Source organism: Mauremys mutica, chromosome 13, assembly GCF_020497125.1.
Source record: "Mauremys mutica isolate MM-2020 ecotype Southern chromosome 13, ASM2049712v1, whole genome shotgun sequence".
NCBI classification, from domain to species: domain Eukaryota; kingdom Metazoa; phylum Chordata; order Testudines; family Geoemydidae; genus Mauremys; species Mauremys mutica.
The window spans coordinates 17252776-17268315 of record NC_059084.1 but is presented as its reverse complement, the minus strand read 5'-3'; the positions used below and the strand labels follow the sequence as shown (position 1 = coordinate 17268315).

Genomic DNA, 15540 nt, shown 5'->3' with positions numbered 1-15540 from the left:
GCACATCCCTCGGCCTGCACCACTTCCCGCAGCCCCCATTGGCCTGGAGTGGTGAACCGTGACCAGTGGGAGCCACAATCGGCTGAACCTGCGGACGCGGCAGGTAAACAAACCGACCCGACCCGCCAGGGTGCTTACCCTGGTGAGCCGCATGCCAAAGGTTGCTGATCCCTGCTCTACAATGAAAACAGAATGCATAATAAAGCAATGAATTAGTACATATTAAATATTGATGTTACAATGCATGAACGGTTGGTTACTTTATGCAGATTTTCTGCCAAACACAATATTTTATCAACTGTACTGAAACGGGGACTTTGAATCTTATTTTGGAAATTATAAGAATTCCACAAGTCATTTTGGGTCATTGTCTCAAGTAATTCATTCCAAAATTACAGAAAATTCAGATCAGCTACAGGTAGCACCATCTAACTCACGCATGTGGACATATAAGGTATGATTCTCCTCTGGCCTTAGTGGAGTTAATCCTGATTTATATACGTGATTTAAAGTTATTAGAAACCAATGGAAAATCTGCTATTCACTTCAGTGACCTTTGGATCATGTCCTAGATAAGTGAGAGAGGGGACTCCGGCCCATTTAACAAAGTAGAGTCCTTCTCTCTTTGACTGAAAGACAAATACCTTTTTTTTTAAGGACCACTTTTAAATCAACATGAATTTAAGGTTTACCCCTTCACATAACACAAAAACTAGGGGTTACCCAATGAAATTAATAGCCAGCAGATTTAAAGCAAACAAAAGGAAGTACCTCTTTACACAACGCACAGTCAATCTGTGAAACTCATTGCCAGGGGATGTTGTGAAGGCCAAAAGTATAACTTGGTTCAGAAAAGAATTAGACAAATTCATGGTCCATCAATGGCTATTAGCCAAGATGGTCAGGGTGTCCCTAAACCTCCAGCTGCCAGAAGCCGGGTCTGAACGACAGGGGATGGATCACTTGATAATTGCCCAGGTCTCTTCATTCCCTCTGAAGCATCTGGCATTGGCCACTGTCAGAAGAGAGGATACTGGGCTAGGTGGACAATTGGTTTGACCCAGTATGCATGTTTTTATATAAACCTGGATACAGTCACTGCAGAAAGATAATGAAATTCTTAGGAGGGAAACTTATCTTTTGGGAATCTTTGACGATCTTTTCTTTCTAGTCCTAATTGGCTAAGATGTTGTTTAAATTTGCATAACTATACAGTTTGCAGCCTGTTGCATGCTAATTGAAAGAAGCTGAATATTTTCCCATTAGGCAATTTGCCAGAGTCTAGGAACAAGATTCTAATGTCAGTTACACCAGAGTAAATCGAGAGTAATTTAACCAACTTGAGTAGATTTACACCAATGAAATTCAGATCAGAATTTAGCCCCTACGAGTCTACATTAAAGCCATAATTACTTTTTAAGCTGTTATCTAAGATGCAAACAATTTTAGTCGGTGTAATTAATCCCTTTTCTAGTAAAGGCTTCAGAAATGAAACCTTTCTAGCTAGCACATTAAGGAAATGCTTTAGCACTTTGGCCTAAAAATTATATTTTGTGCTTGTTTGAAGGTATGTAATGAAAAGGTGCTTTGAAGCAGGGTACTGTTGCCTGTATATGGGATGATAAATCTTTGCATTGTTTCTAAATGCTGACATTATATATATTTTACATACACGCAATCCTACTGAAGGAAGGAAGCCGTATACAGTTGAAAGGTCTTGCTCTCTGTAACTGCCAAAGATAAAGGTAGGGGCTGTGCTTCATTTGTGGCTCATTTCACATTTACTCCTGAGGGCATTCTGCACCAAAAAATTAAAAATTCTGTGCCACAAAAATAAAAATTCTGCAAATTTTATTTGTCAAATAAATTTGGAGGCTCCAGCATGGCATTGGGGAGCACAGGCCACTGGCTGCGCAGAGGTGGGAGATCATTGTGCAGCTCCCACCCCGGGACACGGACTCAGCGGTGAAGCTGCACTGAACCCTGACATAGCGCAAGGACTGGGCCTGCTCCAGAAACACCCCAGGACCCTGCCCCTCTGTCCCAGGTGCACCAGGTGTGGACAAGGCAGGCTCAGCAAGGCAGGATCCAAGTGTGGAGGGACATAGTGGGATGCGGGGGGGGATCCAGGTGTGGGATGAGAGGGTTCTGGGTGGGGCAATTTGAGTGCAGGTGGCTCAGTGGGGAATCTGAATACACAGGAGCTTGTTGAGGGGTTCTGGGTGCCGTGGTAATGGGACTCTGAAGGGGGGTCCAGGTGAAGGTGGCTGGGACTTAGTCTGGCTGTGGGGGGGACAGAGCTTGGCAAGGGCGTATGTGTGTGGGGGGCTCAGTGGGGGGTGCAGATGCAACTGGTTGGGGCTCAGTGGGGTGGGTATCCGGGTGCGGGTGGCTCATGAGGGTGTGTGTCTGAGTATGGGGCAGGTGTGAGGCTCAGTGGGAGGGTTTGCGTATAAGGGGTCTGAATGCACGGGGGTTGGGTGGATGGGGGATCAGCTCTTTGTACAGGGATCCCTCCTCCTGCAGCTGAGGAGCAATGGGTGCAGGAAGTGGGGGAGGGGGAGTGTGCAAAGCTTCCTTCAGCCAGGGGAGAAATCTGGGGGGTGGGTCTGACCCAGCCCTGGATGCCGTGCAAGGGAAGAGGAAGTCCGGTCCTCCCCAGCCCACCCGGGACTAGCAACTTAGCCTGGCGCAGGTTAGGAGCCACCAGCCAGGTCTTCCCCAGTCCTGCCGCATGCCCCACAGTGATTTACCTCTCTACCAGATGCTCTGGGCCCCCAAAACATACTGCTGGGGATGGTCGCATGACTGCTTTTGTGGCTTCCCTTTGCTTCCCTGTCAGAAAGTCATTTTTCTGCAGGGAAGCAAAGAAATCTGTGGGGGACATAAATTCTGTGTGTGTGCAGTGGCGCAGAATTCCCCCAGGTGTATGTCACAGTGCAGTCACACCACTAATGAATATCTCTGTGTCACGCCCTATGCTTTCTCCTTTTAAAAGAACCGATGGACCCAATTCTCCTCTCACTCATACTAGTGTAAATTAGGACTAACTCTATTAAAGCCAATAGAGTTATAGCAGTACAAACTGGCGTGAAGATAGAGGCAGTCCCCAAATCTGATATAATGCATTGCAAAGTTCATGAACATTGAAAAGATGATCCATCCACCTGAGAGCATGGGAGTGATTCCTAGTGTGCAGTCTCAAGTGCTTTATCCAGCCTGCAATGGCTCAAGTGATGATGCCTCCTCAACATCCCTTCTACAGTCTAACACCACATTTCTCCTGGCATTGAGCCACGTCACCTTTTGCTTCCTTAGGTGGCAACAGCCACGCAATACCCAGCTCTAATAGTAAAGCAATTCCTAGACTGAACTCAGATTGTAAACTCTTTGGGAAAGGGACTGTCTTTTTGCTCTAGCATTTAGTCCCAGGGGTCCTGTTCTGTGACTGCGACACTTAAGAAACTTCTACCGAGTTTTTTAGGACCTTGGGACAACATAATGTGGCTCTTGTTTTATCAGAGGGATGTATCTGGCTGGCTGTATTTCAATATTTCAAGCCATAGCTACATCACGCCCCACCTTGCTTACCTCTGCCCACAGCACGGACATAGGGTGGCGCCGTTCCCCGTATCTGAAAGCACAGAACTTCGTGGCAATCTGGGATTTTTATAATTCTGCAGAAAACATGAAAGAAAGAAAGAAAGAAAGCAGCATATCAAATTAGACTGCTAGACCCATATGTACTGCTCTCAATTTTTGTGTAAGATCACACCTCCGGATGTTCGGGGCTCAATAAAATTCCTAGACTGTTTGCAAACAGCTTTAAATATACCCTAAAAGTTTAATAAGAGATGAGTTAACCCCATGCAATAGCTCTTGTCACATAGCAGTAACTTATTTTACCACCTCAGCTGCCTTTCTGTCAGATAATATTTTGACCTTTATTATATTTTAATGTGGATTATGGCCGGATTGACAACCCTGGAGAATGAAGATGTCTTCCCAGTGCCCACAGAACTAATACAGTCTAGGCAGCACCAGTGCAAGCTTCCTCCAGGCTGCCCGACTTGGAAGGAAACTTCTCTAGAGCTGAGGGGATAGATTAGCCGGCAAGCCCAGACCCTTGACAACAGAGGTCGCCATTAGTGCCACCGGAGGTAGTGGATTTTATGCTGTGGATATCTGTCCTCTTGGAACTGGATTGAGACCCACCACACTCATATAGGAGGCCACCAAACAGTCTCTGATGGTAACAACTTCTGACCTTGAACTGGATTTGACTCAATGGCCTTGTGGTAATATGTACCGTATGCAATAATGAGGCCTGTGATGAACCATATAATCCTCATATGCAGGACAATGTTATTTTGCAACTGATTAGGCTAATTCTAGGAGCGTGTGCTTTATAGCAGGGGTCCCCAACCTTTTGAGGACCAGGGACCGGTCGGGAGCGCTCGTCCCGCGGCTCAGCCGGACCGCCCGCAGGCGTGCCTGCGGGAGGTCAACTGGCTCCGGTTGAGCTGCCGCAGGCATGACTGCGGACGGTTCGCTGGTCGCGCGGCTCAGCTGGACCGCCCGCAGGCACGGCTGCGGCAGCTCAACCGGAGCCGGTGGACCTCCCGCAGGCGTGCCTGCGGGCGGTCCAGCTGAGCCGCGCGACCAGCGAACCGTCCGCAGTCATGCCTGCGGGAGGTCTACCGGAGCCCCGGGAGCAGCGGACCTCCCGCAGGCATGACTGCGGAGGGAGCGCTCGTCCCGCGGCTCGGGTAGACCTCCCGCAGGCACGCCTGCGGGAGGTCCACTGGGTCGGTTCGCGGCCCAGTTTCTAACAGGCCGCGGACCGGTACCGGGCCGTGGACCGGGGGTTGGGGACCCCTGCTTTATAGGACCTGAATTTGGAATACAATGTAACCCACTCTAGTCTGTGTTTCTTGTTGGGCTGGTCCATGCAGACAGCCAGTGCGTGGCAAGCTGGAATGTAAAACTACAGTATCCTCGCGTGCTCAGCATTAACTGTTTCAAACAGCAGTAGGTCAAAGTGCACCAAGGAACTTTTAGTGTGCAGCAGTGGGGCCCACATGGCCAATTAAGGCATGGTATGCTACAGCACTGTAGATTTACTTCCCAGCTTGCTGTTCATTAACTCTCCATATGGACATGCCATGTATTAAAGTGACAGTAAAAGTGAAGAAGAAACAAACAATAAACCACATAGTAGTTAAGCTCTCATGAGCACAGAACTGACTTGTCACTAAGTAGTTTTGCAGATTGTGTTTCTGTCTGGAATGTCATCACAGTCTATGCAAATTAAAAACTAAAGACAGCTGCTGCACATGTCTGAATGCAGAGCACAGGAAAGCTGAACATATGGTGGGTCAGCCCCCCTGCCTGGAGACAGACTCAAATCCAGGTCTAATGAAGGCTACGCTAAGCATAGCGTGCAGGGGGAGCACACAGGACATAACCCTTATTAGTCTCAATTCAAAGAAATGAATTCTGCTGAGGTTTGCCTAGGAGCCAGATACTCACAGGTCTTGTTGGCTAATGTCCCTGGTGCTCAGAATGAAGCTGAAGGTTGTATACCCCAGCAAACAAAGAGAGATGGCATTATCAACGTGTACCCCGCAGCTACCTGGGCTGGACAAAATCCAGTCTGGGGTCTGTAGCAGTCTGGTCTGGGAGATGAGAAATTGTGACTTGCTAATTAAAAATTGGTGCGTTTAATGTATTAAGCTTGAAAGTGAATGATCTAGTCAGTACGGAAACCTCCATGTTATTTATTTTTATATTAAATTCCATTTCCAGGATGACTTCAATGCAGCTGTTCTGATTTACATCAGCTGAGGTTCTGGCCAATTGTTTTAAATGAAAGCTTAGATTCTGGACCATAATTCCACATCAAGGGGTGGATTACATGGCAAAGTCTGTGGCTATGTAATCCAATAATACACGGGACCCTGATTCACTACGGGCCCTCTTTCACAGGGTACCTGACCCTTTTAGAGGAGTTGGGGCCCAGCGGTGACTTATTAGCTATCTCTTAGCTGAGATTGATTAGCTAGGAGTCAATTAAATATACAACCAGCTATTAGCTCAGCTGAGCTGGAAAGCTGCAGGGAGTAGGAAGGTTCCTTCAGGGAACCCTAGAGGCAGAGCTACAGGAATTGGATTTGCTCCTGAGGCAGACCCTCAACTCCTAGGCAAATCGCTTGTAGGAGATTGAAAAAGAGCTGCAAAGAGCAGGGGGCTCTGGCAGGAAGCCCCTAAGTCACAAGGGGAAAGGGCACATGTTGTGGATGATTTGCAGGCAGCTGGATACAGAAGGGAACCTGCAGGGAAGAGAGAGCTCCTGCAGAAGACCCTGGATTGTGGCGGAAGGAATTTGAGTTACTCGTCTTCTGTTCAGAAGGAATAAAGTTGAAGCCCTGAGAAGGGCCTGACCCAAGAGTCTGGGTGTGGTGTCAATCCTTTCTGGACTAGGGAGAAAGGCCAGCAGCCTACACTCTCATTATGGAGCAGAACACGTATGAACTGAGATGGAAAGACCAGCCCAACAACAAGGAATGTGATACAGTAGACTGAGGTGCTTTCTCTCAAGCAAAGACCTATTGCTTAGAAGCTTTTCTGCTGCTGACAAAGTTATACTCCTTGTAACTCAATTTCATTTGTGCACATGAAGGCCAAGAGTTAATTCTGATGCACAAAGGATATTCCACAGCTGCTTTAAGAGATGTAAGGATCACTAACAAGCACGATTCACAACTTCTACCTCTTTTATCAGCTATTGAACTGCAACTTTTGATGGGTAACATGTTTATGTAGGTACCTTAACAACAGGTATTAAAAAAAGTTAATGTCTCTGGATAACCTTCTATGTCTGTCCCTCTGGGCACTTACTCTTTAGACTTGGTGGCCACCAGAAGTCTAAGTGGCCTCCGAGAGCAGAAAGATTGGTTTAAGATGGTCTCCACTTCTTGAAACGGACGCAGGAATACTAGGTCCTCATTAATGGAGTAGATCTTCCTTCCAACCTGCAGGCTGGCCATCTGCAAATGAAACATAAATACCACACGAAGCTTAGGTCATCTGAAAGGTCTTTAACAGTTCAGGATGCGGGGAAGGTTGGCTATTGTAATACTCACTGTTAGAGTCACAGAGATTTATGGGGACACTGCAAGTATCAACTCCAGTACACACAGACAGAACTGAAGGTCCTGCCAACACCGCATGTCAGATCAACAACACAACAACAACTTAACAGTAAGATACGGATATAGTGTCACCTCTTGCTCGCAGTGCTGTCTACACTAAACATTGCAATTCACAGGTGTGGATTGATAGCTTTGACTACTCCTTGGCTTGCAAGCTACTAGGATTATTAATGTCCAGAAGATATACACAAAGTTTTTTTTCTTTCCCCAGGTCACCAAATCATTTGTCAGTTACATTTAGAGACCCTATGACTGTCCACGACTAATACAAGAATCTCTATCCAACAACAGTAACATGAAGTAATAGGGGATGCCAAGAATACACTTACTTCCTAAGACTTTACATTTCTACTGCACTTTTTGTTGGAGGATCGCAGATTGAGCCTCACTAACCCCTATGAGATAGGGAAGTATTGCTATCCATAGTTGACAGGTGGGGAAACTGAGGCACAGAGACTAACATTTTCAAACTTGAATGACTGAATTTCAGCATATAATCTATAGTTACCCATCTAAATAAATGTGGCCTGATTTTAAGTAGTGTGGAAAGCCTGACATGGATTTCAAAAGGAGATTTGGTTGCTCAACATCTCTGAAAATCAGGCCATTTTTATTCAGGTGCCAAACTTTAGTCCCCCGAGTTTGAAACTTTTGTCCTTAATTACTTGGCCAAGGTCACACAGTAAGTCCGAGGCAGAACAAGGAACAGAATGCAGAACCTGCTGCTCTAACTATTCAATAATAACCCTGAACAATTCACTTACTAATCCATCCACCTATCAGCTCATTTTAAATGAGATACCAGCTCCTAGACTGAGAATCACAAAATCCAGAATCCTCTTAATGAAGTTAAAGAAAAACAAAATGCTCTGGGCCCAATTTACCACTCAGCCCTCAGGTTCTGAGTAACTCCCACTGATTTTAAGATCTGTTTTGTTTCATATCTTCTCTGCCTGAAAATATAATTGAAGCTGGTGAGGTTCAACGCTTTTGAACTCAGACAGTTAAAAATGTTCAACACCTGAAGATGGTTTTACTCTCTTAGGCAAAATCTCTTAGGGATTGTACTGGGTTGCTGTTCTCAGTGTAAGTATATTGCTCTCTATATTACTTGCACTTTCTGTTCATAACATCCCTTTAGAAACCTGTAAATGGTATTTCATTCCCCTCTCCTCTTGTATCTTTCCAGCTGGCAAATTTTAATTCCAGAAATTGGGCTCTGTAAGACCTTGGCTATGCTGCCCTGACCATGAGCCCTTCAATGTTGCATTTGAAATCTACAGTTTCATTGACTTACAATAAAGGAGGTATACACATTACTTCACAAATCCATTTCCAGGTGTGAAACTTAACCTGTGGCATGAGAGAAGTTGGAAGCCCAGATTTGTCTTAGCCTATGAATGGTTTCGCTCATCTTAAAATAGCACTGCGATCATGGAAATTAGAGCTCAGTTTATAGTCTACGGTTCATTGATTTTTTTTAATTAGAATTTAGGAAATACAAGTGCTTGGTTTTGTTCATTTCATCACAGAGACAACAGGAGCTGGTGCACCCTATTGCCTACTAAACTATATATTTTCTCATCCAAATTATTAAAGGGAGAAGCCATCAAATGCTCTCTATATTGCTTGCACTTTCTGTTCATAACATCCCTTTAGAGAACATCCCTCTCCTCTTTCATCTTTCCAGCTGGCAAATTTTAATTCAGCCTAATCCTCCACCTACCCCCAGTTTCTAACACAGCTGAAATGAACATGACTCTTTTGACCTCCTTTGCAACTGGTGCATCATCATTATCAATTATGAGAATTCTGTGAACAAAGTGAGGAGGGTAGATTTTTTTAATATTTTGATTTATAGTTAAATGGAAAAGTTTGTGTCATTAGTAGCTATTTATACTGACAAGTTTGCAACAGGGGATGGAGGAGGTAGAAAAATAAATTCAGATTTTCAGAATTATGCTTATGCATTTAATTTGTGCAGAGTTACTTCAAATTCATGCATAACTACACTAAGTCTATGTGCAAACGACTGCTTTAAATTTCTAATTGTCTATTTATACCCACTACAGACCAATTTAGACAAACAATCATGGTACAGTAAATCCATGTACAAATTAGGTGCAAAGTTTCATGCCAGATTGAACAAACTAGGCAACTATATTTTCTTCCATGGATTATAACAATTCAATCAGATTAAAATTTGGAGTCGTGTTTCTTTAAGAGTAAAATTCTACATTGTAATGGCTCTTGCATTTCCTGAATCATGGACGTTCCTTATGATAACTCAGTACAGTTGTCTGGCTATGAGCCTCTGGCTTTTCTGAAGAGCAAGCAGCCCACTAGTTGCTATCCATCAGATGGCCTTTGGCCAAATGGTTGTATGTTGGACATGGTTTGTGCAAATACAATACATCTGCTTGTCAGTTGGATGTTCAAAGTCAGATAGCAAGCACAACTCTCAATGGGGTAATTTTTTCACTGTTGTTTCCTTCCTAGGTGTCTGAGTGTACTGTTTACAAACAAGCTCCAGGATCAAAACATGTGGAAACAAGTGTTCCTGGTAATATACTAAACATGGAATGCATTTAGTGAGGCACACAGGAGATACATACAGAAGGCAAAGTGCCACATGATAGAATCAGTTTCACAGGTTTTAATCACAGAATGATAAAACTGTAGGGCTGGAACGGACCTCAAGAGATCATTTAGTCCAGCCCCTAGTGCTGAGGCAGGACTAAGTATACCTAGACTATCCCTGACAGATGTTAGTCTAACCTGTTCTTAGAAACCTCCAGTGATGGGGATTCCACAACCTCCCTTGGAAGCCTATTCCAGGTTAACGATTCTTATAGTTAGAAAAGTTTTCCTAACATCTAACATAAATTTCCCTTGCCGTAAATTAAGCCCATTACTTCTTGTCCTACCTTCAGTGGACATGGAAAACAATTGATCACTGTCCTTTAGATAACAACCAGTAACATATTTGAAGACTGTTTATCAAGTTCCCCTTCAACTTTCTTTTGTGGGGAGGGAGAACTCAGTGGTTTGCACATTAGCCTGCTAAACCCAGGGTTGTGAGTTTAATCCTTAAGGGGGCCACTAAGGGATCTGGGGCAAAAATCAGTACTTGGTCCTGCTAGTGAAGGCAGGGGCTGGACTCCTTGACCTTTAAAGGACCCTTCCAGTGCTTACAAACTGATTGTTTAATAATCTGTTCCACTATCTTTCCAGGTATCAAAGTTAGGCTGACTGGTTTATAATTCCCCAGATCCTCTTTATTCCCCTTTAAAGATAAATACCGTGTTTGCCCTTCTCTGGGATCTCCCCCCCCTCTCCATGCATTCTCAAATATAATCACTAATGGTTCCAAGATTGCTTCAGCTAGTTCCTCAAGCATCCTAGGGTGCATTTGATCAGGCCCTGCTGACTTGAATACATCAGACTTATCTAAATGTTCTTTAACTTGTTCTTTCCCTATTTCAGCTTGTGTTCCTTCCTCCATGTTGTTAATATTAATTGTTTTAAGTATCTGGTCACAATTAGCATTTTTAGTGAAGACTGAAGCAAAATAGGCATTAAACACCTCAGCCTTCTTGATGTCATCAGTTATTAGCTCTCCCACCCCGTTAAGTGGAGGACCAACACTTTCCTTCATCTTTCTCTTACTATTAATATATTTATTGAACTTCTTCTGATTGCCTTTAATATCATTAGCTTAGGTGTAACTCATTTTGTGCCTTAGCCTTTCTGATTTTGTCCCTACATGATTGTACTATTCTTGAGTACTCAGTATTAGCAATTTGTCCATGTTTCCACTTTTTGTAGGATTCCTTTTTGATTTTCAAATCATCAGAGAGCTCCTGATGGATCCATGTTGGCCTCTTACTATTCTTACTATCTTTCCTTTACATCAGGATAGTTATGCCTTTAATATTGTCTCTTTTAGAAACTTCCAGCTCTCCTGAACTCCCTTTTCCCTTAGATTTTCTTTCTGTGGGATCTTACCTACCATTTCTGTGAGTTTGTGAAGGTCTGCTTTTTGACAGGAAACTGGCCTTATTCTGCTGCTCTCACTCCTGCCTTTTCTTTAGAATCATGAAATCTATCATTTCATGATCACTTTCACCCAAAGTGCCTTCAGATTCACAACAGATTCCTCTCCGTTTGTTGGAATCAAGTTACTTCCTCAGTTACTTCCTCCACCTTCTGAAATAAGGAATGTCCCAAGTACATTTCAAGAACTCACTGGACATTTTGTGTTTTGCTGTATTATATTTCCAGTGGATGACTGGGTAGTTAAAAGTCCCAGTTACCAGGGCAAGTGTTTTGGATATTTCTGTTGTTTTTTTCTAGAAATGCCTCATCCAACTCCTCCTCCTGATTTGGGGGTCTACAGTAGCCCCCTACTGTGACATCACCCCCGTTCATGTTCCCTTTTTATCTTCACCAACCGACTGTCAACTGGTCTGCCTCTCACCTCCTTCTGGACCTCAGAACCAATGTATATGTTCTTGATGTATAATGCAACACCATCTCCCTTTTTTCCCTTCCTGTCTTCCTGAACAAGCTATACCCCTCTACAGAAATATTCCAGTCATGAATTTATCCCACTGCATTTCTGTGATGCCAATTATAATTTAGTTTATGTACTAATGCTTCCAGTTCTTCATTTTTATTCCCCACATGCCCTGCATTTGTATACAGACATCTAAAATGCTGAGTAGATCCACCCATTATTATCCTTCTTATTGCTGCTATGACCCTACTGTAATTTTCCATTCTCCCCTCCCCCCCAACATCTAGCCCTTTGTTAAGGGCATCTTTTTTTATACCTAGCTCTGGGCTTCTGTCCCCTGCCCCCTTTAATCTGGAGTAATTCCCCACTGAAGTTGATGGAGTTATTCCAGATTCACATTAGTATGTCTGAAATTCTAACCTGGCCTAAAAATCAGTAAAAAAATCCAATGAACCGTGGTTGGACACAATGAAGTGAAACTCCTTGCCCTGGTTTTGTCCCTGGAGTATTAAAACAAGCAGAGGATTTCCAAAGTGGCCTAAAGCTGCTGAGCTGGCACAGAACCATATGCTAGATCTCTTTGTAGTATCAAAAAGCAATTAAAGAGCCCAAGAATGTAATGAAACGCATTACTGCTAGGCTTCAAATCTTGGTGAATTGAGTTGACAGCTTTCCAGTTCAGTGAGATCTTGATTTGGTTCCTTCAAGATTTTAAAGCCAAGTTGAAAAGATGGGCAGATGGTCACAGCTTGTTTGTCTTGGACAGTCAAGAAAAAGATTCCTTAGAAAACTGTGTGCTTCTGTTGTCTCAGAACACAAACAGACTTTCAATGCAGAATGTTCTACAGGCAGCTGGCCAAAGAAATGACCGAGGGATTATCTGTCAGGCAATGGTTTACCCTAGAGGTTTGCATTAATAAAATATTTGGCCAATTTCTGTTAATTTGAGTGTGAGCTGAGGCATGGGCACAGCTTTGCTGATGGCTACAAAACAAGGGAGAATAAGATCATTTAATTCTAATATTAAACTGCATCTTAAAGTTCCTATTTGGGATTCTTTCAGCATGTCAAAATCAATCTGGCTGCTTCCTCTCCTTAGATCATTAAGGAAGCATAGGCAGCCCAGAGCAGTACACAATCTGCAGGATCGCCAGGAAAGACAGCCCACAGATAGAAGTGCTAGGCTTGGACTTGGGAGATTAGCGTTCCAGACCCTGCTCTCCCACAAGCTTCCTTTGTGACGTTGGGCAAGTCTCTCCATGCCTCCGTTCTGCAAAATGGGGATAATAGGACTTCCCTACCTTGGGGGGGTGGGTTGGGTTGTAAGGATAAATACATCAAAAGGTTGTGAGGTGCTCTGATACTGTAGTAATGGAGGCCATATAACTACCTCAGATAGATACATTACTATATGTGAGAATCCAATAAAGCTGATTAGGGCTTTTTGAAAACACCAGGGATCAAGGAAGAAATCAGTTGATATATGGTTAAAAACACAGTGTTCAAATACAGTGTATGCCCGTTCTGTAAATCCAACTACTGTCTCCCTGCTCTCAGCTTTGCATCTCCTGACACTGCCCAAGCTTTGCGATCATCACAGAAAGGAGCTGCCTGTTGTCTTCTCACTTAATAAAAATGTTCAGCAAGAATGTTTTACGCAAAGCAGCCAAAAACGTATCAATATACAGAGGCAGTTTATGACCAGAGGAACTGCAGACAATCCCCAATTTCCTATTAGCTGCCACTAACATGAAACAGGCTTATAAAGGATATTGCTGTGCCTTTTCAAAGAAGAAGCTTCTTCCCACTGCCAAAAGGGAAATGTTTATAATTGTCAGAAGGTCTCACCTCTGCATGAGATCCTCGCTCAACAGACTTGACCACGATTGCTTTATTCTTTTCTTCAATGTCAAACCCGTAGTCGTCCTCTCCAGGTAAGATCTTTAAAAACAAAAAGAACACAGGGTAATGTTTCACAGATATGGAAGTGTGTTTTGGAGGAACTGGCGAGCTGAAAGGAGACAGAGCTGGGCTTTTCACGTCTTAAGTCACTGTTGTCATAGATTCATGGATCTGAAAGTCAGAAGGGACCATTCGATCATCTAATGTAATCTCCTGCATAACACAGAGCCTAAAACTGTATCAGTTACTCTTGTAGTGTATTGAACTTAATAACTTGTGATTTCAGTCTCTGTACTGAATTCCATCAGATAAGTCTCATGCATTTTAGTGCACTTTACACATTTAATACACATCTGATAAATCAGAGAAATAAATCTAATAAATCAGATGAATATAAAAGCTGCCTATAATCTAACACGTGCCACTATGAGAAGAAAATTATGGAAGATTACTCCCTTGATCCTTCCGACTTCTACACTGCTGAAAAGCACTAATCTTTTTCTATTACAGTCAATGCCATTAACTTATCAATTTCCTCCTGTTAGTGATTCATCACAGCTGAAGTTATGGAAATAGAACCTTCCTTCCCTGAAGGAGCCAAAATCTCCAGGTGCAAAATAACTCATTACTCTAGGACACCTGCAAGAAAAAAAACCCAACAACCTGTTCAGGAGATGTTCGGATAAAAAGGGAAGCACCAACAGGGGAAGATTCAGTGGAAAATGTGTCGTGGTTCCTTCTAACGAAACGCTTTGAGAACAATGCTACTCAAGCATACTCAGTACAAAGAGTTCATCAGAAGATGAGCACAGTGCTAGGTAGGTTCTGACCTTGCACTGTTACAAGTGGCATGAGTTGCAGCCCAACACGATGTGTACATTATTGCCTCAAGTTTGGGATTCAATTGAAAACTACTTCGGCAGCTCTCCCGCTCAACTTGTCATTTTCCATGCAAAGAGGCTGTGCAGTTCCTCTCCTGTTGGAGAAACGTGCTCAGGGCTACATTTTCAAAGCACCGACCGGGGAGTCAGCCGTAAAATTCCCATTTATTTTAATGGGAGTCACGCAGCTAAAGCCAAATGCAGTGTTAACCTTTTGGGAGAAAAATCAACCAACAGCGCTGAGGCAGGTTGTTGGGGAATAGTGGTAATTTCAGAGAGCTCTATTGGAAACAACACTAACTCACCATCCTTGGATTCCCTGATAACATGGTAAAGTTGCCACTCTGTGACCCATGACCACTACTCTGAACAAAACTGTGGGTCATTGTGAACATTCACATGTGGCATGACAAGACCATATTCAGCTTTCTGACAGATGTGGATAGTGAAACTAAATGACCCGGTATCTTAAACATTCACGGCACATCTACACAGCGAGCAGCAGCCTGCGGCCGCAAGTGTCAAACCCAGATCAACAGACTCGGGCTCATGGAGCTTGCACCACGGTGCTAAAAATAGCTGTGTAGATATTGCAGCTTAGGCTGGAGTTTGGGCTCTGAAGCCTAGGGAGAGGTGTAGGTTTCACAGCCCAAGCTATAATGTCTACACTGCTGTTTTTTGTGCTGTAGCCCAAGCTCGGAGACTCAGTGCTGTGGGCTGCTGCTCACTATGTAGATGTACACAGAGGTCTTGATTTGCAAAACCTGAGAGCCAAGAGCTACGCACCGTTGATTGTCTAGTTTGTGTGCAAATACCCTGATTGCACATGGAAATCTCTTTCATGCCCTGTCATTTTCTAACGACCTTCATGCTCTTCTCAGTTCTAAAACTGAGGGCAAACGAAATTGTTTGTAAAGTTTTTAATGTGGATTGTTTTCAATGAAAGTGATGGTGATGAAACTAATAGTCCTACATTTCTATGCCACTTTTCAAGCCAAAGAATCCCAAAGTCCTTTTATAAACA

The 15540-nt window shown here is 43.6% G+C and overlaps 1 protein-coding gene across 1 annotated transcript in view; it reads right to left on the bottom strand.

Annotated features, from left to right (window-relative positions):
• PREX1 (phosphatidylinositol-3,4,5-trisphosphate dependent Rac exchange factor 1) overlaps positions 1–15540 on the bottom strand; it is a 227001-nt gene that overhangs the window by 34798 nt on the left and 176663 nt on the right. The window contains exons 17-19 of the mRNA XM_044986305.1: positions 13582–13674; positions 6901–7049; positions 3592–3677 (exon numbers count right to left, since the gene is read on the bottom strand). Coding sequence (XP_044842240.1) covers positions 3592–3677; positions 6901–7049; positions 13582–13674 — 328 coding nt within the window. The remainder of the gene's footprint in view (positions 1–3591; positions 3678–6900; positions 7050–13581; positions 13675–15540) is intronic.